General features: G+C 43.3%; 1 protein-coding gene across 1 annotated transcript in view; it reads left to right on the top strand.

Moving 5' to 3' along the window:
- The window catches only part of ADAMTS17 (ADAM metallopeptidase with thrombospondin type 1 motif 17), a 154,833-nt gene that overhangs the window by 114,240 nt on the left and 14,707 nt on the right, over positions 1–25,886 (top strand). Inside the window, exons 18-22 of the mRNA XM_066328254.1 lie at positions 1,747–1,904; positions 5,801–5,960; positions 7,834–7,969; positions 19,546–19,750; positions 23,794–23,946. Coding sequence (XP_066184351.1) covers positions 1,747–1,904; positions 5,801–5,960; positions 7,834–7,969; positions 19,546–19,750; positions 23,794–23,946 — 812 coding nt within the window. The remainder of the gene's footprint in view (positions 1–1,746; positions 1,905–5,800; positions 5,961–7,833; positions 7,970–19,545; positions 19,751–23,793; positions 23,947–25,886) is intronic.

Genomic DNA, 25,886 nt, shown 5'->3' on the forward strand with positions numbered 1-25,886 from the left:
GCTCCTCAGGCCAGTGTGGTGGCTGCTTTGATCTGCCTGGAAGCCACTAGGCCTTGGCAGAGGAAAGCAATCCTGCTTCAGAATTATGTCTGGAGCTTGCAGAAGCTACTTTGTAGACTGAGGAACGAAGCAGAAAGAGAAGTGAGCTGCAGGGAGAGACACATTGCTGCAGCATGCAAATGCCAGGACACCATGGCACCCCTGGGCTGTGTGCCAGAGGAAACTTTGCTCAGAAAAAAATATTCTCCCACTTCAGTTCCCCTTCACCCTGATTTTGGAGCCTCTGATGGGACTCGGAGAGCTGTCAGGAAGGTTGTGTGCAGCAGGACAGATATCCACCTTTTCCAGGGATTGCCAGTGTACAGGTCCTCAGAAAGGCAGATGCAGGGAACATTTTGACCTCCACTTGCTCCAGATTCCCCCAGAGTTCCGACATTACAATTTTAATGTATATAGATATCCTAAGCACACCCAGGAGGGTTTTACTATGGAAGCTTGATCCAAAGGGATGACAATAGGAGATTTCCTATTGACTTCCAAAGGCTTTAAACAGCTTCTCTTACCTTCTTCCAACAACTCAGTTAAGTGAGAGTGAAGTTGTGTTTTTTACTGGAAGAGAATAAAATAGGCACGAGATGCAAGAGGTTAAAAAAACATCTTGTTAAAGGCTTAGCCAAAAGACACAGTTAACCTTGAACTGAGGAAGCCCAGTAACACGTGGGATATTCTGTCTGTCTGCTGTCAGGGCAGATTTGATCATGGTCAGTGGATCTCCACAAAGGGGCCTGGCACTTTCCGCTGCAGCAGGGTCTGCCAATTTTCTCTTCCCTCAGTGCATCACACCAACATCTGGATAACTCTGCTTCCGTTCTAACACTGAAAACACATCAATCCCCAAATCAGCTTCCGCTGATGAGTCAACAGTAATGTGATGCCCTTACGGCTGGAGTTGTCTTGGGGTGGTTGAAGGACATCAGTGATCCTGATGCAATAGTTGTGCTGGAAGAAAGGACATACAACTCCAAGTATCTTTTCTTCTCAATATTTATCTTCCTTCTGCAGTTGGGCTTTCCATGTTGGTCTTACTGAGGCACAGAGGCACAGGATGGCTATCGCCCTACAGCACGTGACCTTATGCATTTGTGTCCAGCATTTGAACTCTGAAAAGAGGGTGTCCAAGTTCACATTTTGCCCACTGACCAAACCCTGCTTTGTGACTTGACTTCTCTTTACAGCTGGGACAGCTGATGGTTGATTTGTTCAATGTTTGGTTATGGAGCACACACAAATGCAGCATCAGTTGTATTTTGCACTTGTGAATCTTCACATGTGTGTCAATGAAGATTTGATTGATCTTTTTCTCAAGGAGAGTTTTGGAAAATGTGGTCTCAAAATCTGGAAAATGAAAGAAAATTCTGCTTAGAAACCAAATTGCAGAGTTGTCTTGTTGCATTTAAAAGGAGAGTTTAGAGATGTATGATCTCTAATCATTGAATGATAGAAATGATCTATGAATTTTATGTTAATTCTTCAAAATACCTTCATCTACTGAAGTACAGAATATATCCTAGTTAGAAACATTACAATGAGCCATCTAAAAGCGGGAGATTTTCTTCTTTTAAACTCACATCCATTACAAGGTTTCAGCATCTTGTGCTTGAGGTAGCTTGAGACAAAGGCTCGGTAGTCTGTATTGTAATTACAGATTTGCTTGCATTTCATTCCATGGTGTTTGATTCATTCCAGCTTTAAAAGATTCCAGTAAGAGATCCATTAACAGCGACTGGAAAATTGAGCTTCCTGGTGAGTTTCAGATCGCAGGCACCACTGTCCGGTACGTGCGAAGGGGGCTGTGGGAGAAAATCTCTGCCAAAGGACCAACTAAAATACCACTGCACTTGATGGTAACTTGATATCCTTTGTTTGTGTTTCTTAAGTGATGCAACAGAAAGGATTTATATCCTAGCTGAAAGTTAAATTTTGATTGTTTGCTTCCTCACCACAGTGTTCTTTTGCAGCGTTGTAGGGGCTGGAGGAGCCCAGCTCCTCACTCAAAAAGTGATGCTCCATTCTGGGAGAACAGGCAGTGTCTCATTCAGCTCATTTCCAGTGCAGGATATCCCTGTAATGTGTCACAGATAGGTCCATCCAAGAGGATGTAGGTTCCCAAGGACTTTTCTTACTTCTTGGACATACCTGATCACACATAAATACATAAAAGCGTATTTGCTGAAATGTCTTTTCATCTTATGCCAGAATATTTTCTGTGTTTAAGTACTCTGTTCTCTAACAGAAGAGGTGCAGATCTAGCATGCACAGATGATATATGTGAATTATAATCTAAATTACTTAATTATACACAGAAATATTCTTTGTTTTCTCTATGTTGTTTTTTTCAACTGTATGTCATTTAAGGTGTTTTTTGACATTTTTTCCTAATGTTCAGCATAGCCCTTCTGTTAACCCAGCTTGGTAATTTATGAACAGCCATGTGGCTGAATGTGAATGAGAAGTCCACAGGGATGAGAAGAGCAGGGCTGTGGTCCCAGAGCTGTCACTGGTGGGTGATGGGGTGACCCATGGGCCAGTCACTTAATGCTGGTGTAACCTTTGCATTTGTATCTGGACACAGCTGTAATAATGCCTGTCTCATATATCTGTTCCTGTTTAAAAGTCTGCAGAAAGTTTTACAGGTTCTGTAGCAAGGTTTGCATAGAAACTATATTAGTTTTTTCATTGTTTCCTGTAACTTTTTTTATTGTATTCCATTTTCTTCTGTGCTGTTTCTTTTCCTTGTGACTTTTTGCCGTGTTTCTCTGAAAGCTATCTGTAAGCACTGCTAAAAATCAGCATTCTCTCCCTTCCCTCACCTGATTTTTTTGGCTTGCTGGTGTTCATTGTGCAACAATTCCTGACCCAGTTCGAAAAGCTCCAAAGATGCCTGAACTTTTCACATGCACAAAAAGCTGACAGTAATACTCCACTTTGTCAGTACCTTCTTGGTGTCAAAATCTGCTGCACAAGAACTTTTTGTCTTTGCTTTTCTCAGACAGATGAATGAGTTTACGGGCTCACAGACCAGTGATTCAAAGAGGTTACAGCTGGAATAGTCACAGGTGCAGGGTTGGGCACACCAGCACCTTCATGGCTCACCCATGTAACCCAGGGTGTGCCCACTCAAAGGGGTGTATTACAGGCACCTTCTTCACCATCAGAAACATCAGCTGCTGCTTGACTTTGGCCTTAACACAAGCCAAAGTCAAGCATTTCCAAACACTTCCCTCCTGAAACCAGGACTCTGACAAAGTATCTTGTACTGCTAAGGTCTTCCCAGCCTCATGAGAGAGACAGGAGTTGCACAGGTACCCTTTGGGAAGATGCTGTGCAGGGTTCCTTTGGCAGTTCTTGGAACCTTCCAGAGCATTACTTGGTTGAGGTCCACTGCAGTAAAATCTGATTATTGGCATTTTGTGGACCTCCCCATCAGAAGAGCTTTGGTTTTAAAGAAATACTCAGTTCCCCTTCGTTAAGGAGTAAGTAGCTACCATAGGAAAGGAGTGATTTTGAGCTTCTCCACAGGTGTCCTGTCCAGATACAGACAGGCCCTTTCAGGAGACATAAGCAGAGGAAATGTTCCTTCTTCACCTTCCTTCACAGAAATGATTAAAAATGAGGAATGTAAAAATTACCAGACCATTAAAAAACATGTGGTTTTAAATCACTGCCAGTGGTAAACAGAGCACACATGAAGTCTTTGCTTCAAATCAGATACGAATCTTTTCCTTGATACAGGGTGGTAGGTTTCGTTCTTTCAACACAAGAAAGGCAGGATGGTTACCAGTTCCCTCTAAATAGAAAACTGTTGTTCAAACAGTGGTGGAATACACTGGACTGACAAAGAGCCAGAAGCTTCAGTCAATCCATTGTGACCTGCATTTGAAACCAATTATACACACATACACACACCCCCCAATTATATATGGCTACGAAATTGCATGAAATTGGTTTCATATGGGCCCTTAGATTCACTAGTCTTGCACCCATATTGAGATAATAAGGATTTCTTTTTAGGAGCTGGTTTTTAATACTTGAGGCATTTCTCCAAGTGCATTGCTGTGCGTGTATTTCTTGGAGAAACTGATGTTTGTGTAAGTAGGCCTGTGCTAGTCCTCCTTGTGCAACAGAGGACAACCAAACACTCCCAGAGCAGAAGGGGGCTTTAGACAAGGCTGGCTGATCAGTTCTGTGGAACAAGAATTCATATCCCCTGCACTTCAAGAAAGCCAGCGCAGGGCTCGAGCTCTCTGCCTCTGACTGCCTGGTATTTGAATTTTGTTTAAAAAACCAGCATTCATCTTTGAAATTGTAATGATGGCTGGCTGGTTTCAACCCTGGTATTCTGTCCTGGTAGTGAGGCTCCAGGTAGTAGCTGAAGCAAAATCTTGTCTTTGTTCCCCTCATCCTCTGGAAGAGGCTCATCTTCCCAGGTGTCTGCCCTGTGCAGAGCAGCTCATGGGTGCTGAGTTTGTGGAGCCCCTGCAGTGTTCACAGCACAGGCTGCCAGGACCCCTTCTTTCAGCACATTTGTTTGGTTGAACAAGTCCCTGACAGCTTTAGTGAGATTATTGGTTAAGTAGAAATGATTTGTGCAAATCTGAAAGGGAAACGATTATTGTTGGGAGAAAATAGCATTTGCAAATTTGTCTTTTTTTCAAATGGGTAGCTGCTTGCTCCACTTAATGAGAGCTCTGCTTAAAATACCTTATTTGATAAGGCGTTGCTCCTATTTCAGTAGGTGGCAAAAGCCAGCACAATTCACCTGTCTAATGCTGCTCAGATCAGGGGATAATAATTGTAAGTAAGTTTAAAGCCACAGCCTGAACATTACAGTAGTACTTCCATGGCATTTGTTAATCCTGTGGTAACTCAGATTCCATGGACCCCATCCTCCATGGGATGGATGTCTTCCAATCAGTTCTAACTCAAGCCAGGGAAAGTGAGAGCCAAATGAAGTCCAACATGTAAATCAAAACAGGACTGATACTCTCATCTGCCTATGGTGAAAACACGAACTCTTTTCTCTATTCCTTTGTTAATAGGCAGGGAGTTTTGGAGTAATGACACTGGAGACATCACAGTGGTTCCATAGGAAATAGTCTGCTGTTGGAAGCGGGTTTCACCTTCCTCTAGCCATATGCAGGGATGAAAATATATGTTGCCAACAGATGTATGATATGACGTCTGTTTGTCATCCAGAGTTTTCTGAGACATGAAATCCTGCTGCTACAGCTTGCCAGCAGGAATAGTCATGCTTGCTGTGATTGCCACATTGACCAGGAGACAAGGGACTTTCTGTGCAATAGTTGTTTTTGCTCTGAGAAGCGTCACCTTGTTCTTTAAAGCTTACAGAGCTTTAAAGAGCTCTAGATGCTCTTTAAATTAGTTGTTGTATGAAAAGTGCTGATTTAATCCTTCCTGTCATCTTTTTCTTTGAATAGCCATTGTCCTGCTGATCACATGTGAGGCTGAAAGTTACGTCTTGAATTCCAGGTTTAGACATCCCTGTGACTGCTTTAAATATTTACAAGTCATAAGCAGTTCTTGCTCCTGCAGTTGCCCTTTTTACCAGTACTGTTGTAATTTAAGTTTTCTAGATACAGATACGGTTGCCTTTCACAGGGTATTTATACTTCAGGAATTTTTTTTGCCTGAGCCAGCATTTCCAGCAGTGCTATCTCACAGCCTGTTGGCTCTCCCAGCACAGTGTGTTGCAACAGCCTCTCTTTTCCTGCCGAACCAGGTGCTGTTATTCCATGACCAGAATTATGGAATTCATTATGAATACACCATCCCTGTAAACTATACTGCTGAAAACAGAAGTGAGCCAGAAAAGCAGCAGGATTCCTTGTACATCTGGACACACAGCGGATGGGAAGGATGCAGTGTGCAGTGTGGAGGAGGTAGGGACACTTGGTGGGAATCCCTGTGTGGTGTTCACAGGCTCCAGCCACAGGAGAGGTGGAAATTGGCCATGAAAATGGACTTGGCCATAATGAATTCAATGGAAGCTCGTTCTCAGCATCTCTCCCAGCTCTGATCCCCGTCCCCACAGTTCATTTCCAGGCGGCCTTTTGGCAGGGACACTGCTCTGTCACTGCAGGCTGGAGCTGCACCTGGATTGCTGCAGCACGGATGGCAGCCCCTGTGTGCAGCCCCTGCCTCCAGCCCCGGCACATTCCTGGAGCAGCACCTCCACAGGTGTCCAGGCAGGCTCAGGGAAAGGCACTTCCCTCCCCAGGGCACTGCTGCTGTCGCAGCTCCTGGAGATCTGCATCAGATGCTCCCGTGCCGGGTGGACTCTGTGCTGGGAGTCCAGGAGCACATGGCAAAGCTGCTTTCCCAGAGGATCCCTGGATGTGCCCAGACACATCCGCTGGAGCCCCGGGGGGAGCTGATGCTGTGAAACCAGAGACTGGTTTGTCAGACACTGTCCATTGCATTTTCAGTGCTGGAAGAAGTAGGTTGTTCCCTGAGGAAAAGAGATCATTTCCAAGCATTCTGGGCAGTCTGTCTTCACCAGCAGACTCAGTTATTTATGATGTGACTTGACAGAAGGAAAGAGCTCATCTTCACATTTGCAGGCTCACTGCCCTCAGTGCACTGAAATTACTGATTTTTTTCTGTAAATAGGACTCACTTTAAACCAGGCACTTTTACTTGTGCATTAAAATAATAATTTTTAAGCCATTAAACCCTCACATGAGTGAAAAGGAAATTTATTTTTGTTCTTCTGATTTTTGTTGTAAGCCTGCTACTAATCTGAATCACATCAGTATCTGCTAGCATGGCTTCCACCAGTAGTAGCTTGATAATTGGTCTTTTATTTTAGTTGCCCAGTGCTTTTGCTAGTTACCCAAGCTGAGAAGGGCCTTTCTTCTTTCCATACAGATGTTTGCATATTTTCTATTAACAGAACATGAGTTATTTTTTATTATCAGCTGCAGATGGTGAATAAACTCAATCTGACGCAGACTCAGGGTTAGAAAGCTAACCTTAGAAACCAGAATAACTAGCAGTAAGGCAAAGTCATACAGTGCAGGAGTGGCACTTTCCCTGTCACATCTGGTCACTGTCATGCTCCCTGTGGCACGGCTTTTCCTGATGCCACTCCGTGGGGGCTGGACCCTGAGGTCCACACTGGATGAAACTCCTGATGCACAATTATGTGAGAAATGCTGGCTCCTCCTGAGATGCCTCCTGCCACAAGGATTTTAAAGCAGTAGACCTGGAGGAGGAGAAGATGAGAAATAATTTATTTTGGTGACTTTATTTTCTCTTTCTGAGATACAAACAAGCCCAGTTAATGACTCTTGAACCTCGGTCACTCCCTTTCATCCTGATTTCCTGCCTGGGGAGCAGCAGGAGGCAGCTGTCCTGTCATTATCAGTCACATTATCAAGGGGCTGGAAGGTTTTGTGACTTCAGCACATCTGCCCGAGGTGATGACAGGGCACAGCTACCTGTGGAGGAGGAACCAGAAATGAAAACAAATTGTTTTAAAGCTCGTTTCCACTTTAACACTAGAAGAAGAAAGCCCAACTTGCTGCTCCTGTGAAACAGTCAATTGCGTGATTACTGGGGAAAGATTTGTAGCTTTTCTGAAAAAAAAACAACCCAAAACATGCCAGTACAAAGGTCAGGCAGAAGTGAAGAACAAGATTTCTTGCAGAGGTGGTAGAGTACATCTGATAGAGGGAGCAGGGAGCCCCAAGCTTTTGAATTTTGGTTGATAAGTGGATATGGTTTTGTTCAGATTTTTGATTTGGCTTTCAGGTGAGAGGAGAACCATCGTGTCCTGCACTCGGATCATTAACAAGACCATGACTCTGGTGAATGACAGTGACTGCCAGCGAGTGACCCGCCCCGAGCCCCAGGTCAGGAAATGTAACACACACCCCTGCCAGTCACGGTAAGGAGTTCAAAAACACTAAAAACCAATATCCTTTTCCTTCAGAAACTGCCCCTTTCCAAAGCCTCCATCTGGTGAGCACAGTGAAAATGGCTCAAAGTATTGGGACACATTGTTAGCCACAGTAAGCAGCTGTAATATTCATTTCCTTTTGCTGAGCAGGTCAGATTTTCATTACCTCAGACAAAGCCCATTTAATTTGTGGTCAGTAAGGCCAGATTCCATGCAGGCTGCCTTCATGCATTGTTTGGGGATGGTTTTCTTTTCCCCTTGGCTGCCTCCTGGGAGACAGAACAACTTACAGTATAAAGCTAGACGAGTACAGTGACTGCATATCTGACCTTTGTCTTTTTTGAATCAGCACAGAATGGGGTCTGATTAACTGTCAAACAGTATTACAAAAACCCTGATGTCAAGAAATTAAATTATGATAAAACACATTTTAGATGCTTTACTTAGTAAGGGTGCTTTTCTCCTCATTAGTTATTAGAGATCTCTAAAAAGAAAAAAAAATCCTTTTTTTTTTTTTTAATTTGGCAAGCACTTTTAGCTGAATTAATTTTGATCTGTGTTATATTAAAGGAAGACATTTCTGGCCAAAATGACAAAAGACAGGAAGGTAAATTAATTTGCTCAGTTTGTCTGCTAACAAAAAAAACCTCTTGTTCTGCAGTGATGTTTAGCATTGTAGTGTAGAAACTCCAGTCTTGATAGTAGTTAGAAAAACACCAAGGTCAGGGGTTTGATCCATGTATGGGCCATTCACTTCAGAGGTGGACTCAATGATCCTTGTGGGTTCCTTCCAACTCTGAATATTCTGTGATAAAATCAATTTCAGATAAAGTTGAGCAATACCTAAAAATGCATCCTCAAACCAACCCACTGGCTCCTGCATCTTGAATAATCAGACAAGCCAGGGAAATGCACCTACAAAGCTAATGCTGCTGGCAGAAACAATGGGGGGAACAACAAATAGCACACTTCCTTCTAATTAGATCTGCACTCTGATTAAAGTGCCCTGGAGCAGGGAAATGCAGTGTCAGCTCATCCATCAAGAAGGCTGGTTCAGGTTTCAGTTTCTGTCTGCACTGCCTGTTATTGCTGCTGTACAATACTGTGGCTGAACAACTTGCAGTACTGAAAGGATAATGAGATACCCTGGTGTGTAAGGAGAGCCAAAACCCCGATGGCTTCGAGGAAACAACTGTCATTTCCATGAGGAAGTCCAGTGAGGCTGGGATTTCTGTCATGTCACCCTCTCAGAAAGAAACAAGAAGCATCTGCTTGTGTTGCTGCTCTGGCATGAAGTATTTCTCCCAGACCTTTTGGAAAGCTGTTGAGAGTAGACTGGAATGAGCTCAGGCAGGCTAGGAGAGGTTCCAGGTGGTAGAGATGAAGGAAAGCAACTTTAAAAGTTCTGGAAAACATGGGCAACTTCTGCCTCTACCAGCAAGGATGGGAGATCGTGGCCATGAGGTCTGTCACAGCCCTGAGACCCACAGTGTGCTCTGAGGGATCTCCATGACCCTGAGCCCCTGGGAATTCTCTTTGGTGCCCTCCCACCGTGGCCTTGCTGCCTGTCCAGGGCAGTGACAGTGGGTGAGGTTAAATCACACAAAACCTCCTGAGAAGGGATTGCTCTCCTCCTGTACTCCTTGTTCCTTTGGGGAATTGGGTCCAGCCCTTAATGTTGTTCCAAGGTCTCACTTCTTCTCTGTGGAGTCACCGGGCAGTTTTTGGGCTCAGCTTAGCACAGTTCTGCCCAGCTGCAATGAGCTCTGGCACAGGGACACTCTGGTTGGCCCATTTTTTTCAGAGCAATGACAGCAGACACCGAATGTGCTTAGAACCTGGAAAGGCCACAGAATCCTTGCTGATGATCTGATAGACCACACTCCCTTACTCCCTCCGTGTAGACTACACTTTCACACTTAACATGCTTTTAACTGGAAACATTTTCAGAAGCACATTCTCTGTGCCTCTGTAGAATTTAAATTTCCACTTGCGTTTGCCCACCCAGACATTAGAAATGCATGCTTAGCATATTCTCTGACCAAGAACATCTTAAAGAAACCATTCTCTTTCACCATGTCAATGCTTTTTTTATGAGTCCTGAATTTGTTTTAGGGTTTCAAGTAAAATTATTGTAGCATCTTGTTACAATAAGGTCCTTTCCCGTTTCCACTCAGACCTAAGCCCTTCACCTGAGTTCAGAAGAAGGAACAATGCTCTCCTTTCTCTAGTAAACCTGCTCTGTTTTGTGCATTTTGAATTGCATTTGCACTTTCACTCAAAATTTAGGAGAATCACCTTTCAGAGTATTTATCTCTAGAGAGGGGTCTTTGGGCCAGCACAGGACTGGGTCACAGGACACTCAGTCTCTGTTTCACTTTTGGATGGGCTGTGTGACTTTAATTCACTATCCCACACTGTCCCTTTGTTTCCTCTCTCAATCCATGTATAAGCTAGATTGCAAAGTCTTTGGGATGAGGTGAGATCATATTGTTTAAGTGGAGGGAGGCTGTTGCTGTTGAGAATGTAATAAAAATTAAAAAAAAAAATAGTTACCCACATTTATAAAGTGATCAGGAGGAAAAAAGGGTATGTTATTAATAACAGTGTCTTTCTTCCAGCACGATCCCAAAGTGCTTTGTAAATTATATATCCCTTTGAACTTCAGCCACCTCTCAGGAGAGCCAAATAATGTAGGGCAGGGGACAGTATGTTCATGAGGCCAAGGAGAAGATTGGAATTCTCCAACTGCAACCCAGCATCTGAGAAAAACAAAGCAGGATTTAAAACTTGATTGGATACACTGACATGTTTTAAAATTAAAAGTCAGAAAAGAGAATTTTCTTGAGGATTTTGTTGAAACTGGCAAAAATAAAAGAATCTTTCATTCTTTATTATTGTTACTCTTTCACCTTTTAAAAAAAATGCCTCTTTTTCTTCCTATTTTATTTTTTATGTTCCTTGACCCTCTTTTTCCATTAAATTCTTTACAGCTTCCTTTCCTGTCCCAACTGCACCCTATTAGCACCTCTTTATTCTAATCCTTTGCCTAGCTCTTTAGATATTTTTTACAAAACCCCCGCAGTAACCAGATGGAATCTGGATTCCTGCATGCGGCGCGGATGGGTCGCTTCCAGCACCAACCCAAATACAGCGGCACAGGCAGCCCTGGGGCTGGCACCACACTCAGAAATCACAGATCACATCAGCTGTTTTCACTGAAAACACACCTCGGCCAGTGGCCACACACTTCTGCGTGCGTGGTTGGGTCTGTGGCTATGAAACTGCTCCCCTCCAACGCAGGAAAAGCACCAAAACCACATGAAATTCCCCAACTGTTGGACTTGTCGTGGACTGTGTGCAAACGCTGGTGATTTTTCTCCTCTTTGCTGTAAGAGATTTTAGGAGAGGTTGAGTCCTTTCAGGGGACTGCTGAATATTTGGTGTTCTTACATATTTGCTGAATATTTGGTGTTCTGTGGATGCTGAACAGCAGCATAAATGGCAGAAATCCCTGGCTGCATCTACAGAAAACCACAGGAGACCCCGAGCCCTTAGTTGCACTGTTTAGGACTTGGAAATATCTTCTGAGCCCAAGGGTTAGTTTTCTGCTACCACCAGCAGCATATCTTAGACTCCTTTCTGTAAGCTGAGCTTTTTCCACAGTCTCCTTCCCTCACTAGAAGGCTCTCCTGTGACCTTGCTGTTCATGTGGGTCAGAATCTTCTTATTTCCAGCCTAAGTTACTCGTTGTCATTTTTCAGCCCTTTTTTTCTGCATCAGCTCTGTTGCTTTTCTTAGACAGTATTTTCCCTCCCTTCCTCTCTGCCTTGGGCTGTTTGCCACAGGATACAACAAACCATTGTATCTCCTCCTTCCATCATTTTTCTGGGCTAAATCCATTACTTTAACTTCTTATTGCTTTTTTCATGGCTGCATCATATTTGTGGCTTAAAGTCATTTGAGATGTTTTCCTCCTCATTTATTTCATTGTATGAACCCTACTTTAACACAGAAACACTTGTTATTGGTCCCTGAGCACTCAGCCTTGCACTGTGTGCTGTTTATTTCCATCCTAGCTTTGTTATTGCAGTACTCAAGGTTATTCAGTTCTTCCTGTATGACATCCTAATCCTCTGAGGCATTGACACTGCTTCTAGGCTTTGTATTGTCAGCATTTTCCTCAATTTTTCAGCAGTTTTCTTATTTTTTTGTGCCAAGGTCATTAATGAGCATACTAAATTAGATCAAATGCAAGACAGACCTTTCAGGAAGCCCCTTAGTAACTGATCAAACTTCCTTTCGTACCTGATACTCCTTTGCAGCACTAAAGGTAGATGGGAGGCCAGCTCTCACCTCTGTGTATGAATTACAGTTCTATCTATGTTTCCCAGCATGTCACCAGTAAGCATTTCCCATGCAGCAAAAAGAGTTCTTCACCAAACAGATCAAATCTACCACATTTCCTTTGTCTGGAAAACCAGTTATTTTAGTCAGAGAAATGCAGCCAATGAGTTTTGCCTGGAGGAAGCCTACCTTGCATCCTTTTACCACTGTGCCCTTGATTACTGTTGCCCTCCAAATCAGCTCTAAAAGCTGGCACGTTACTGAGGTCAGCTCTGTGGTTCACTTCCTTCTTTCTTTCTTTCTTCTCCTTCCCGTTCACTTTTCCATCCGTGGGCTGGAATCCAGCACCAGCCTCTCCAAGGGCTCACACACCACAACAGTGCCCACTGGGGAAAAATGAAGCCAGTTCTAAGAGTCAGCAAGGCCCCAATCAGCTCAGCACCTCAGAAACGTGTCCAAAGACTGGGGAGTGCCAAAATAATGGTGCCTCAGTGTGTGATGGTTGATAGTGACCATTGCTTTGATTTCTGGTCTGATTTAAGCTCAGGGCGTGTATCCATGTGACCCTGCTGACTGAAAGTCCCTCTAGACTCCACCATATCCCTCTCACAGGGCTCTGTGTAGCAGGCAGGGAATAAAGAAATCAGACTAATACAGAGATCAGTCTGTCTCCCTGCTTCTGGGCTATTTGCACCCCATTTCTTTGTGTTCTCATCACAGGTAGATGGGGAGCAAAACAATTTCAGATTTATTTTGTGAAGTGGTAATCTTGCAAATAGCAGGATTTAGGGAGAGAAATATAATGGAAAACTATGAGAATGTCAGCAAATTACTCACAGAGCTGTATAGAAATTGCACTAAACTGGAGGGATGTGGATGTTTGTTAACTGAAGGGGCTGAGCTGGATATTCAATGGCTCCAAATGGGTCAGTCCTTTCATTAATGCAGTCGGGCTCTTCTGGAATCTCTACAAATATTTATCATCCATAAGGTTTAATACCAACAGGTTCAAATCCTTCTTCTCTGTGCCTTGTGCTGAGAAACATCTTTGATGTGCATTGGATTTGGTTACATGAAAAAAAAAAAGAAAAGAAGGAGCAGCCGTGGGGAGGGTTTCATTTTAGCCTGGAAATCTGGCATCAATAGTAATGTTAGCACCCTCTGATCCAAGGAGGCACCACGTAAGAGCTCATTTTGAAGTACTTCCCAAAGCTGGAGTTGGGATCTCCAGAATCAGCTTGAGCTTAATGAATTTGCCAGGACTGTGCTGGACCAGCTGGAGCAGGGAATGCTGCGCTCTGGTGGCAGCTCCTCAGGGGCACTGCCTGCAGCAGGGCTCCCCTGGGCCTTGCAGCAGCAAAAGCCAAAATTCTGCAGACCAGAAAACCTAAAACACTCCTGGGCACCTCTGTGAGGGGTGGCTGAGGTCCTGCTGTGGGCACATCTGGGGCCCAGATCAGTTGATTGTGATCCTGTTCACCAAAAGGACACAAAAACTTCTGTGCTCCAGGCTGTAGGCAGCTCATCAAGTACCAACCAGTGGCTAATTAGCCACTGAAAGACAATTTGCTTGTATCTTCCAGTAAATCCAGCAACTCAACTCAGTGGAGCAATTCTGGCAGAGAAGGCTGGGGAACAGAGTGTGTAGAATAGAAAGTGCTTATTGGCTACTGCTAAATGCATTTACATCAATGCAGTAACATCATAAACGCTAAATGCATTTATATCAATTAATCCAAGATGACTTGCTAGGGCAGGAGTTAATTTGGCCTTATTTTCCACACGGAGTCATGAGACAGGTCCCTTAGCTTTGGTGTAAACAGCCAGGCTGGCTCCCATCACGTTCTTTCCCAGTGCAGTGTTTGACTCACCAACCTTGTGGTTGACCATTGCCTTGTTTTAAAACGTTACTTGATCTGTGCTGCTTTGTTTTGAGGCTCTTCAGGCCAAGCGCAGTTCTAAGCCACAGAAAAGGATTAGCAGGATAATCTAGCAAAATATTTAATTGTGAAATCCACTCCTCCTGCTGCCTGCTGTAATGATCTTCACAGTTTGCATCGTGTGGGAGAAGAAGGCACTGCCTTCCTGGAAAGGCAGGGAATGGAGCTGGAAACCAATTGCCCCATTAAAGTTATCCCTGCCATGGAGGTGGGTAGGGGAAACTCACTGCAGAGGAGCTCTAAGAGTGCAGAAATTCTGTCCCTTGGTGCCAGCCAGCAGGACACCTCCTCACACCAACCCCACACCCTGCAAAACAGAGATCTGCTCATCTCAGGGAGGAGGAGAGGGAATACAATGGCTTCCATTAAAAAAAAGAACTCCCCAAGGTGTATGTAAATTATAGAACATTGCTCCATGGCAGATCTTATTGGTGGGGGAAAGAAAAAAGCTGTCAAAATGATAATCACTAAAGAAAAAAAGAAACCTGTGTGAGTAAAAGTTGGCAAGTCTGTTAGCAGAATGACTACTGTACTGGAAAATTACTGAGCACTGTTTATAAAGGCAATCAGACAGGAATGTTAGTCTTGGAGTCCTACTTTCGACATCAGCAGCTGTATTATTCTACTAGATTCCTTGTACTTTCCTCCAAAAAAAAAAAGAAAAAAAAAAAAAAAAGCCTTCTAGTGACTGGGTGTGGCACAACCTGTTCCCAAAAGACAAGATTCACCTGATTGTTTTGAGCCCAGTGCAGCAGAGAGGTGGGGAAGAGCTTCAGGAGTGTGTGGGCAGAGGACAGTCCAACAGCAGTGTGTGTGTGTGTGTTTTATGGAAAACACAATTCCATTTGTAAAGAGACTTTTCTTCTACACAGCCGAGCATGAGCTTGGTTTGTCAGCTGTAAGCAAAGTATATCTGTCAGTTCCACATGACTGATTCTCAGAAATCTTTTCCAATTCTCCTTGCTAAAATTACCCATTGTAAAAGCCTGACCCTGCTGAAAGTTGGTCTGAGTTTTGCCTAAATCTGTAGAGCCATAGTTTCATTCAGTTGCCTCAGAAAACTAAGAGAGATTTTGACATGATTTTGCATCACAAACTGGTGCTAAAATCAAGCAGTGCTGAGTGGGCATCGAGTTATCATCACCTGTGCATTAAGTCAAAAGGTTTTCAATAAAATCTATTAGAAATAGAACCTTCAGATTACAGGGCTTTAGATATGTTTCTGTCACAGGACCTTTTCAGACATGTTTTGTAGGAAGTTTCCTCTGATGCTTTTCTCAGCAGTAGTACAGGCTCTAAAGTGGTTGTAGGTAAGAGCCAGCTCTAAAAAAACAGGTTTAATAACAAAAAAAAAAGTGTTATTGCAGAAATGTGTTTGGTCATATCCAAGCTATTACTGTGAAAGCAGGGAAATAAATGTCACTGTAGCATTGGGAAGGCAACAGAAGTGCCCTGTAGGTGGTGAGGGGATGTGTGAACGTGGCAGAGATGTGTAGTTAGTGGAAGAGAACACACTGTTCTTCTACAGGGCTCAGGGCAGGAACAAACAGGGGATGGGCTGCAATACTTACCTACATCAGAAGATGGAATGACTATGTTATAAGAAGCTGGAAATCTCTGAAAAGTGACCTCATGTCTTTTGATTGCACTCTCTCACCCCCATCCTTCAGCCTTGATCCATTTTATCTTCCTACCTTTTTTTTCCCCCCAAAATCTTTAGCTACAAGCCCTCATTTGCAGACATTCATCTCCCCTGGGTTTATGTACATTGTGCTGCAAGCATTTTTTCTCCTAGAAAATGTGGGAGTCTTAGGCAAGTGGGTAGAGTAGATAATTCAAGGTTAATGACTAATCCAGACCATAGAAAGATCAAATGATGAACTGAATCTCCAAAAGATATTTCAGATTTGCTCCAGGGGCCTGCCAGATGAGTGTTGCCAAAGCTGATTAGAAGAACTCCCAATTCCTCAGAAGAGATACTGAGAGGTCAGAGGTTGAGGAAGACTCAGAAGACAAAGATTTAGAGGAGGCCTCTCAGGTTGCACGTCCTGCCCATCCCAGCTTATTGAAGCTTTTGAAAATCACACCCTTCTGGGCATATTTTAGCTAGAAAGACAGCCACTGACTGGGGTAAAATCTCTGCTTAAAAGCTCATCACTTTCTTCCTGTATCTAACCACCAGCAGGGATCACTTAGCTCTTGAATCTTCTGTAGAGGTAAGATTACAAAAAAATAATAGCAGGGATGAAGCCATCCCTGTGGTTGTGAGAAAGATGAGTGTGTTTGTCACGTAAATCAGTGCTTGTTGGCAAAAAGAGAGGCTCTCAGAGACCCCAGCTGGAGCATTCCCATGGTCCCACAGAAGATAGGTTATAACCTGGGAGGGAAAGACCAAACTGCAAAGAACTCTGGTGTCAAGCAATCCTTAAGATCAGTTTACAGGCTTAAAGTGTAACTGGAAGCCAAATGCTTTATATGATATACACAGGGCTTAGTGTACAGCAGTTAATTGGCTTAGTTAATAATACAGAGCCTGCCTGGGGTTTGGAGTTAGAACACTGGAGTTATTTTTGACAATGCCATAAGAAAATAGCTACCCTTTTTAAAAGAAAGTCGCCCTCTAAGTAGGTCTTGTTGTTAAACACTCAGGTGTGTTCAGAAGGTGTAATGACAGTGTAGAGACAAAAATCTGCCTGTGGGACAATTTAATAGTTACCATAATGGGATACTATTTGCACATCACTTTTTTCTCCCCTGTATGTATATTACTTGCAGATAGTAATTCTGCTAATATCTTGCTGCAAATTCCTTCCAAAAATTTTGAACTGGCAGGAGTTTTCATCTTTAATCACTTTATTCATAAATCCCTTGTCTTTCCACATTGGTAGTGAACATTGTTGAAATACAGTTGCAGTGTTCCTGTGAGTTACAGGCACTAATACAATATTTTCAGCTGCCTATGAAGGAGAATTTGGGGGAACTGTGGGGGTTCAGGGCACTGCCAGGACTGTATGTAGGACTCACTTTTACTTGTTTGCCAGATTGTTTTTACAAGCCATTGATCCAAGCATAGATTTCACTGAGAGGATGAAATTTAGTGGTCAAAGTGATCATCCCCTTGGTGCTTTTGAATATAACCTACTTTACATGTCAGTATTATTCAGACATTTAATGTCACTTGTCTCCTGGATATGAAAGTAAAACCACCACTTTAAAACAGCCTTTAATTTCTAAGTATTTTGACTATCACAAGCAGGGCAGAGTGGGCTGTGAGATTTCAGAGATCCCTTCCAGCACTGCCCTACGTGGGTTTGTACCCAGGGCTGGGATCAGGAGTGGATGTAGCGGGTGGTGGCTGAAGCTGAACCTCTCCAAGGAAAAAGATGGAGATTGTTTTCACCAGACACATCTTTTGTGTGCCCTGGGTTTCACCTCGTTCCTTGTGCAATCATTCTTCTCATGATGATAACACTTGTTTTTTCTGTGCTAATTTTGTAGTTACACTCTGTCATGTCTGTGCTGGTACTGACTAGAGATCAGCAAAGAGGGTAGAAACCAGATGATTTCTCCCCTCCACAAGAGCAACAAACAAAAAAATTAGAAAGGAATTTTCCTTCCTAAAAGGAAAGCCATAACCTTTCTTCTTAAAACATCTTGGAAATAGTTGGCATGCTGTGTGCTGCCCATCGTAAGTGCAAGCTCACAGCCAGCCTCTGCCAAGAACGTATTTTTATCTTTCTCCTTTGCTTTCAGCCCCTTTCTCTGTTTCTTTCGGCAGTAGCTGTAGATCACAGTGAGAGCACAGTGCTGAAGTGAATATTAGCTGAGTGGAGCCTGGGCAGAACCTTTTCCCAGCCTTATGACTCACATTCAGCTCATAAAGCACAGCCATTTCGTCCCCTCTGGGCCTTTGTCAGGAGGTTCCTTCCCCCAAGTGGATAATTCCCTCATGTTTGCTCCAAGAGGGCAGAGCCCAGCTGATTCCAAGGGAGCCTGGCTATTCATTTTCTCGAGCACTGATTTCTGCACTTCAGGGCTATTTTTGTCAGTCTTTCAGCCCTAGTATTCAATTTCCCAGCTGACATTTTCCCATTCCATGAGAGAAATACCAAGCCCTGGGCTGCAGAGATGCACCAAAACTGCAGTCTGGAGAAACAGGTTTGGTGTCTCACCAGCTGTTTTAGCCAACAGAAATTCACAGACGTGTCGGTCAACTGCTTTAATGCACAGGAACATTTGAGCAGGGCCTTGTTCCACAAAAGACAGGTGGCCAGTCTGCCCAGTCCTGTTCAAACCAAATGGCTTCTGCCTTCACTGTAAGCACAGTCATCAGTGCTGTCACACCAGTCATGGCATTTACAAATTAATTCGTGACAATTGCAGCAGGTGAAGGTGTTTCTACAAATGGTGCTGAACTGATTTTCCCCTCTTCAGGAATGGGAAGATGGGAAACAGTTGTTTAATTTATTTCAGAGAAGTAACACTCAACAGCTTCAAAAGAAATGTAGTGAATAAATTCCTCTACCTCGATTACAGGAGCCTCCAGCAGAATAAAATAGTATTTCTGAGCAGACTTATTTTTGAGAAGTCATGTTTGGGCCACTTACCAGAATAGACAGCCCACGGTTGGGTGACAAGTAAAAGATTCATGGTGTAAGGATACTAATCTGCATGACAGTCCTGAATAACAGGCTAGAAGGTCAATTGCCTGGTGAGAAAGGTGTAAGAGCCTTCTGGTGCTCAGTGGCTGCACAGTTATTGCTCCAGCCCCTCACTCCATCCAGGAATGCCTGTAATTACAGAGAACATGTTCCTCACTGACAGATTGCAGGAAGCTAAAGATTGATGCTGCTTTTCTTTCAGAAAAAATTGTCCTTTCCTTCAGATCCTTCTCAGACACTTTATGCACTGCCTTGTAGCCCTGCTGTGGTGCTTCCAGCACTTGCAAGGAATGGTCTTGCAGAACAGTCTGCAGACAAGTCTATCTTTATCTGAGGGGAAAAAAACCCCAGCCCCACTGCAGAGAATGGGAGTGATGCAGAGTTTGGGGTTGTGCCTCGTGTGGGGTCAGGAGGGAATAGTCACTTGCATGCTGACACTCCTGCTTTACACACTTCAGCTCCCAGAGGGGACCAGTGAGCTCGGGGTGACAACAGCACAGGGCCATCAAAGCACCCCCAAATCCAGGAAGAGCTGCCCACTTCTCACTGGGTTTAAGTGAAGCATGATGCTTCATTCCAACAGTTTGCTAACATCTCTCCTCTGGCTCCTTCCCAGGTGGGTGACTGGCCACTGGAGCCCCTGCTCTGCCACCTGTGAGAAGGGTGTGCAGCACCGGGAGGTCACTTGTGTGTATCAGCTGCAGAACGGCACCTACGTCAACACCAGGGACCTCTACTGCCTGGGCAACAAACCTGCCACGGTGCAGAGCTGCGAGGGACGGGACTGCCTGTCCATCTGGGAGGCTTCAGAGTGGTCAAAGGTAGGAGCTTCACTCCAGAAAGGAGCCACACTGCTCAGAGCTCCAGATACCTCAATCCGTGGTTCTCGTGGTCAGCATCCTCACAGCATTAGAATGCTGGGCAGGACTCTCATCTGTTGAGATGAGCAGTGAGGAGCTGACATTTGGTTTCCAGACTAGATGAGTTAGTGAGGCAGGCTTTAGATATGCTCTAGTGACTGTATCTTTCCATCTGAAAACTCTGACCAAGAAGGAAAAATGTTTCACTGACCTGAGGCGAGAAGTGCAGTAACCCAGGTCTTCTGGCTCCATTTAAATGTGGTGTGAAGAAATACCAGGCTTATCAGGCATCTGCATATTACAGAAAATGTAGAGTCTTTGGGCCCTATCCAGCCTTCTTTTGTGTAATTCTAGGAGCATGAAAAAGCTGGTTATATTTTGTATAAAAGGTGCATCTCAGAGTAGTTTCAGAGTTAAGAAGTTTTCCTGAAGGGTTATGAATGCATTTCTGATGTAAATACTGGGAGGTCTGGACAGTTACCTGCGTTTTGTTTAGCAGCAGAGTGATCTGGGGTTGTGCCTGCAGTCCATGACCAAGACTCAGCTAGGACAGGGCAACTTTGTACCCTGTGAGTGACAGTCCTTACAGGATTCCCGTGTTCACTTTGATACTGTGTTTGCTGGGCTCACCTGAGTGATGAGCTCCTTCCACTCTGGGTGCAGGGTTGCAGCTCTACCAGCCTCATTCCAGCCTGGCTGTCCAGCAACAGCCCTTCCTGTGGGAAGGATTCCTCCTTATTCACCTCTGCTTGGAACAGGGAGCTCCTGTTTAAAACATTCCTAAAGAGCTTTTGCTAAATATTATTGTTAGAAATGTGCTTAAAAGTCACAGAAACTCAGGATAGAAGGGATCCTGAGGAACAGTGTCTCCTCACAAACACAATGGGATTTCACTGTGCACCTCCTGGACAGGAAATCTTAGTTTGGCAAGAGAGGTGATGGTTAAGTGAGAGCAGTGTTCCCTTTCAGTGAGGTGCTGGATCTGTTCACTGGTGCATGAGATTTGTGTTCTTTCTGAGTCCTTTCATTACAAAAGATGTGCAGAAACACAGCAAGGTTTTAGGAATTGTCTGATAGGTCTTTTGTGTGCTGTAGACATTCCCCATTGAGATGATGCCCTCTTTATTTCTTATAGCTAAACCAGCTGAACTGTTTATTGCTGAGATTAGGGTGCAACTCCTGCCTGGTTTACATGTGGATTTTTTACTTGAGTCTTTTGTTAATAATCCCAGGTACTTCTGTCTCCCTTTTATGGAGCAGAGTAAGTCAAGTTACAGATCAGTGGAAATCTTCCATATCCCATGACCATGTAACTCCTTTGCAAATACACAGCATTTTTAGATAATTTTTTTCCATAGCTGGTTTACTTTTCCTTTGATACATTTATTTACTGTTGTTGTGTCTGTAACTGTGCACTTGTGATTTTAAATTTGTTATTCTGGCCCATTTCTGTTGTTATGAAGCACAGCTGACTCCAGGACACGTTTGATGCTCTGCCAGTGTGATCCCTTCTCACACCTAGGACTTTTTTCAGTGGGAATCAATTTATTCTTTAGCATTTTAATCTGATGTCGAGGAATAAATATCACTAATTGTATCATTTTAAAAACCAATTTCCTGATCTATTTTTTTTTAAACTTCTTGCTTATACAACGCAGTTGACTGCACTGATGTCTGGTCCCTGATCAAAAATGTGTGTTTTCACAGCAAATTCCAATGCAATCTTCATTGTGGAAAAAATTAAGTTCCCCTTGTATTGCCAAACATTTGAGATTGTTTTGGACAAAGTACTGCTCAACCCATTTTTAATGATAAAAATAGAGACTGTCAGGAGAAGGTGAATGCTTCTACTGTTAGGGAACTAGAGTGGAAAAAAATATGGATTTCCTTCAGATAAAGGAGTTGTGTCTTAACTGCAAAGTCGTGTTGCTCCTTTGCAAAGCCTCATGGGATCTGACAAAGTAATTTGTTAATAAAATAAAGTGTAATGATCTCGAGTGGACACACAGAAACTGTGTATATTAATTTGTGGACTCTCTGTAAAATCTATGTATTAAGAAATTCTTCATGAAAACAGATGACTTGAGGAAAGGAAAAAAACCTCTTAAAGAGGGTGATTTATATGTGACCACCAAAGATCTGTTGGAAACCTTCTTGCTCATGCTGTTTTGTCTAGGAAAGTATATGCAGTATTAATCTGTGAATGACTTAAAAGCTGTGGGAAGAACAAACAGTTGGTGTTTTTCCCAGACTTGCTTGTAAAACCCACCTAAAGATTTCTCCTACTGTGAAAAATACTCCCACTTCAGCTTGATTTACTTCGAGTAATTTGGACCGTTCCAAAGATTTTTATATATTGAGCTTTGTAGTTTGAGATGAACGAGTCCACCCTGGGGCATGAGGAAAATGATACGTAATTTGGGGAAAGTCTACCCAACTTGGGGCAAATTCATGGTTTTAAGGTACCATTTAGGGAGCTCCAGACTGAGATCTCTGGCAAGCCTCGTGCTCTGAGCAGTCCAGCAAAGCATTTTGTGGAATTCTGCAAACCTGGGAAGAATTCATCCCCCTGTCTTAGCAGAACTATAGATTGTGCTCCTTACAAAGATGTTACATCCATAAGGGGGTCACGCCGTGAGCAGCACACAGTAAATTAAGTGGAAGGTTTCCCAGATTTTCAAGAAGTCACTTTGTAGTGCTGTGAAGTATTTAAAGGCATGTCTGTTTGCTTGCCAGCTCATAAACGCTTGTCATTCATGTCCTTAACAAGGCCAGCAGGTCAGAACTGCCTGGATTGTGTTTGTAAGATGGTTAGACAGGCATGCTGAGATTTGTCCATTTGATGTAATTTATATCAAGCTGACGCTTGTTTCCAGCATAGACCCCCTGGATGGAGAAGCTTCTTGGAACACGTTCAAAAGACCTCACAGAATATCTCATATCTTCAGTATTTATTCAGTGTCAAATCAACTGTCTTTTCCCTGCTGGCCCCCCGAAGGGGAGAACTTGACATGCCAGAGGAGGTTAGTTTTTATCTCAGCTGGTACATAGATCATTTTTCCACCCACCTGTCCCCAGTGGCTCTGCAAGACAATTTCTCACTCTTAACCACTGCAGTGGCATGAGAATGAGGAGCAGGCAGACTGGCTGTGCTCAGGGGTGGTGACAACGACTCAGGTGGCTGTGACAGCAGGTGCTCTATTACCAAACTGGTTATTGAAAACAGAAATTTGGGTTGAGTTCGTGCCCAGTGTCCTTTTCCCACCTCGTACAGCCAATAAAGTCATGACAAGATCAAAATCATTAAACAAGAACTTCCAGCCATTGGCAAAGATAACAACTGACTGACCAGATATCCCTGCTCTTTCGGTGCTAATTCCATGCAGCCCAGGCACAGAAACATTTGTGGATAATTTGTGCTCACTCAATAAATGGTTATTATTTTCAGAGTTAAGAGAGCGATGGCAAATCAAGATCTGAACGTGATGTGTGTGTTTCACATGAGAACGTGTGAGAATTGTGACTTTGCCATGATATGCACAAACTGTACTACAGAAACGTGTTTGTAACAGTGCTCTCATGCTACTGTGATTTAAAATTACATTTAACACCACCATTTATCACCCTTGATGTATCCCGTGATAGATCAAGGGATGTGGCAGTTCTGTGTAGTGAATCTCAGTGTGTCCTTCAGTATAAATGAGGAGCTCTTCAACACAAGATTTAGTGGCACCAATTGTAGCAAAAAAGCCAGCTGACATTTTTCGAAGAAGGTTGCTTTTCAGAATTGCCATTTTTCAGAAGTGAAATATTTCACAAGCAGTCATCATGCTTTTCAAATTACTCATGTATGAGTGGCTTAGATTATTGTAATAAAATCTTAAGGATTATCATTTTCCTCAGTGTTCATAACCCCAGCTTTTCCTTCTGAGCTCTGTTACCAACATAAAAGCCATAATTTCTAAGCACCATGTAACAAAACCCAAACCCCTGTTTTTTTGCAGTGCTCAGCAGACTGTGGCAGGGGAATTCAGAAAAGAACAGTGACGTGCACAAACTCCCAAGGGAAATGTGATGCAGCCACCAGGCCGAGAGATGAGGAAGAGTGCGAGGATCACACGGGCTGCTACGAGTGGAAAACAGGAGACTGGTCCAAGGTAACAGCAAACATTTGGTGGTCTTTTCTTTCTGAGAGCAAAGATGTTCGGGGTGCTGAGCTCCCGTGTGCTGCCTGCATTCATTTGCAGTTTAAATATTTAGGAAGCAAAGGTTTAACTTTGTCCAGTTCTAGGCTCATCCCAACCATCTGAAATGAAAGAAAGGCTTGAGTTTAAAGGCAGAGCCAAAACCATCAGGCTGGAGCTTACCTTCACTTAGGCCTGTCTGAACTTTGTTTCTCCAGTGACATCAGTGGAATTAGCTCCTGAATGCAGTGGATTAAACCAGAGCAGAGCCTGCTCTGTATTTGCATTCTGATCTTAAAATAATACAAGGTTTTGCTTGGGATGGAGGCCTGGCAGTGTGAGAAACTCCACCCTTCTTGTTCAGAAAGCATCTTTACATTACTGACTTTGTGTTTGCATAAAGGACTAACATTTCCCAGCAAAATTATATTCCAGTTTGGTTTTATCTTATCTTTCTAACTGTGCTGTTCTTCAAACAGAAAACCTACTTTCTGTTCTGGAATGTACGGCATGTGCAGAAACCACTGGGATACAGTAGTTGCACTTTGCTTTCCAAGAACCAAAACTCCAGCAAGCAAAACCCAGTGAAGCAGAGGCCCAGGATGGGCAAATTGGCTTATCTGTGATTGTATTATTTTTTTTTAGGAATTACAGTTATGTATGTACTCTGTCGTAGATGCATGAATTTAATGGTGTCAGTGCTGGAGAATGCTGGAAGAATCTGCCACATACAGAGTGTCTGTATTTATGCTGAGCCAGGAATTTATGTCACAAGACGTTTACAGTATTGAACATTATTTTATTCATAACCTGGCACTCAGAGTCCATGCGAGGTGGCCAAAACAAACAGTCCCCATGTGTTAACAGGTGAAATAACATTATTTATTTGCTTATTTGTGGAACACCAAAACATTTTGGCATGCAAATGGACCCAGATTCTCTTGATAGGGAGGAATATGAAATAACTGTGTGTTCACCATTTAGATGGATTGAAAGCTCAGTGTTGTGTGAACAGTTCCAATCTGATAAAGACGTTGGCTCTCTGCTGGGAGGGCTGCAATCTTGCATGGGTCACAGTAAACAGTGTTGTTTGATGGGTTTAATGTCTGCATGTGAGCAGGGCAGGATCAGTGCAAAATCACTTGTTATTTGTGATTCTTAACTCAGGATCAGGATCATCCCTGTGCAGGAGGGCACAAAAGCTTGTGTGCTGCATATCTGGCCTGCTTCTGTCTGCAGAGAGCCTGTGCCAGCGCTCTGCTTCCCAGGAATTTCACCCTGTGTGAGTCCAGCAGGATGTTCTTGGACTTAGATTTGGTTTGTAATGAACATTTAAAATTCTAGACATATTGGTTAATTCTGACCGGACACTTAGGTCACACAGTTAGATTCTTATTCTCTGAGTAGAGATTGCTAGAAAAGGGTAGGTACAGTTCTTAGAAGAAAATGTATTGTTCCAGAAACCCAGATAGCTGAAATGTTTGGTGTGGAATTCAATTCTTCACAAATCCTCAGTGAAGGATTTTCATCATGAGGATCCAGAAGCTTTAATACAAGGCTTGGACTTAGGAGGGGAGTCTTTACAGCTCTCAGCAACTCTGGTTTAAAAGAGTTCCTCCTTTAAGGAGAAACACAAAGTCTGTAGCAATTACATTATAGTGGACCCTTTAAAATTCATCCTTCCAGGGCAAAATTCCACTGTAAAACATTAGTTCCCAGCCCTGTAAAAGTCACTGTGAGAGAGTTTTGTGCTGACTAAGATGGAAACATTTTCTTGTTGATACAAATTGATCTCAGAACAAGCAACAACTTTGTGCAATTAATGTGTTGTGCATTTGTTGCTTATTGTTAAGAACCATCAGGGAAGCACGATTTAACTAACAGTGGTAATTATCACAATTAAAATAATGGGC

The sequence above is a fragment of the Sylvia atricapilla genome, chromosome 13, assembly GCF_009819655.1.
Source record: "Sylvia atricapilla isolate bSylAtr1 chromosome 13, bSylAtr1.pri, whole genome shotgun sequence".
Classification (NCBI taxonomy): Eukaryota; Metazoa; Chordata; class Aves; order Passeriformes; family Sylviidae; genus Sylvia; species Sylvia atricapilla.